General features: G+C 45.0%; 1 protein-coding gene across 1 annotated transcript; it reads left to right on the forward strand.

The window, feature by feature from the left end:
* Positions 1-791: 791 nt before the first annotated feature.
* On the forward strand, positions 792-1,805 carry LOC137388201 (tigger transposable element-derived protein 1-like). The gene has a single exon (XM_068074705.1). It carries the CDS (start codon positions 792-794, stop codon positions 1,803-1,805), a length of 1,014 nt encoding a protein of 337 aa, XP_067930806.1.
* The last annotated feature ends 212 nt before the right edge of the window (positions 1,806-2,017 follow it).

The following is a 2,017-nucleotide window of genomic DNA, read 5'->3' on the forward strand; positions in this document are numbered from 1 at the left end:
TGTGTCCGCCGCTGATAAAGACACTTGGCGTTGGTATTAGCGGCGGAAAGAAGCACTACTTGGAAGCACCATCCAGCGTCCACCTTCCTCTGCCCAGTTTGTTGCAATGCATAAGTGGATGAACGAATCTCCAGTGCGCAAAGACTTTCTTATTTTTATCTTAAATAAGGCTTTTAGTGAAAGTTGTAGTACAAAGAAGAGGCAAGCCATTCCATTCGCAACGAAAGTGTCAATAATAAAGAAGCTTGATGCGGGTGAGAAAATGGTTAGCGTTGCACGGGCATACAACATGAATCCTTCGACCGTCGGTACTATTTACAAACAGAAAGATCGTATAATGGAACACGTGAAAGGTGCATTGCCCATGCAATCAACGATCATTAGCAAAAAAAGAGGGAAAATCATAGAATAGATGGAAAAACTTCTCACCGTTTGGCTCGAGGATCAGCAGTGGCGGCGTGTTCCTCTGAGCCTTCTGCTCATTCAGGAGAAGGCCAAATCCATCTTTGAGGATGTCAAGGCTAAGGCTGGAGAGAGCGCTGCCAAAGAAACCTTTTCTGGCAGCCACGGGTGGTTTTCCCGTTTCAAGAAGAGAGCTAATCTCCACAATGTATCCGTGTCCAGAGAGGCAGCATCTGCGGACAACGAGGCTGCCGAGCGATTCCCCCAAATATTGAAGGAGATCATTGAGGAGGGTGGCCATTCAGCTAAGCAGATCTTCAATGTCAACGAAACGGGTCTTTTTTGGAAGAAAATGCCAGAGAAGACACATTAGCCGTGAGGAGAAGACGATGCCCAGATATAAAACGACTAAAGACCGCCTAACCTTAATGCTTGGGGCAAATGCTGAAAGGAGCTACAAGCCGAAGCTGCTGCTAGTTTACCAGGCAGCTAACCCTCGAGCCCTGAAGAACTTGACGAAAAGCTCTCTCCCCGTTATATGGATGTCAAACACAAAGGCATGGGTGACACTCGCTGTATTTGAGGGCTGGTTATTCCACCATTTCATCCCAGAAGTGAAGTTGTATTGCCGGGATAATAGAATTCCATTCAAGATTTTGCTGGTGCTAGACAATGCTCCTGGCCACCCCCCGCTCTTCGATGATTTTCATCCAGATATCAAAGTTGTGTACCTGCCGCCAAACACAACTTCACTTCTGCAGCCGATGGACCAGGGTGTTATCACCAATTTCAAGAAATATTACACCCGACAGACGTACAGGATGGCCTTGAAAGCAGTGGATTCTGACCCCGATGTGACCTTACAGAACTACTGGAAGTCGCATAACATATTTAACTGTGTAAAAAACATTGATGCATCATGGCGTGAAGTTATCGAGGTCAACCTCAATGCCGTGTGGAGGCTTCTATGCCCTCAGTTCGTCAACGACTTACGTGGCGTTGATCAGGAGGGCATCGATAAAAAAATTTTCAGCACGCTTGTTGGCCTAAGTGACAAACTCAAGCTAGACCTGCGGAAGGAGAACTTTGAGGAATTGCTTGGGTCCCATGGGGAGGAAGTGAGTAACCAAGACCTCATGGATTTGGAGGCTGAGCAACGTGTCGAGGAGGAAGAAGAAACGCCTGTCCCCATGAAGAAATTCGAGACAAAACTTTTGGCCGAGGGGTTTTTGCTCATAGAAAAAGCTTTCGCACCCTCCGAGCTTCAAGACCCAAATATTGAACATTGCACAAAGGTTGCAAATCAATTGAATGATGCCATACAGTGCTACCGCATCATTTATAATGAAAAAAAAGAAAACTGTGCAATAGTCGTTAGATCGTTTCTTTCAGCCAGTTTGTAGTAAATCCTTCAAGGAAGATACTCATCAACCCTCATCTTCTTCCTACATTAAAGTTACGGAGGAGGAAGTAACTTTTGAAGCCCATTCCAGCGACGACGAAGACCCTCTCATGATATAAACTACATAATACAGTACTGTACATATTCTCTCCATTTTATTAAATGTTTTTTCAGTACAAACCAATACAGTTTCCTTATACAAGCCTTAAACAT

This window comes from Watersipora subatra, chromosome 2 (assembly GCF_963576615.1).
Source record: "Watersipora subatra chromosome 2, tzWatSuba1.1, whole genome shotgun sequence".
Taxonomy (NCBI): Eukaryota; Metazoa; Bryozoa; class Gymnolaemata; order Cheilostomatida; family Watersiporidae; genus Watersipora; species Watersipora subatra.

What these genes read in the sequence shown, in the direction of transcription:
- LOC137388201 (XM_068074705.1), top strand. Translation starts at nt 792, where the DNA reads ATGCCCAGATATAAAACGACTAAAGACCGCCTAACCTTAATGCTTGGG.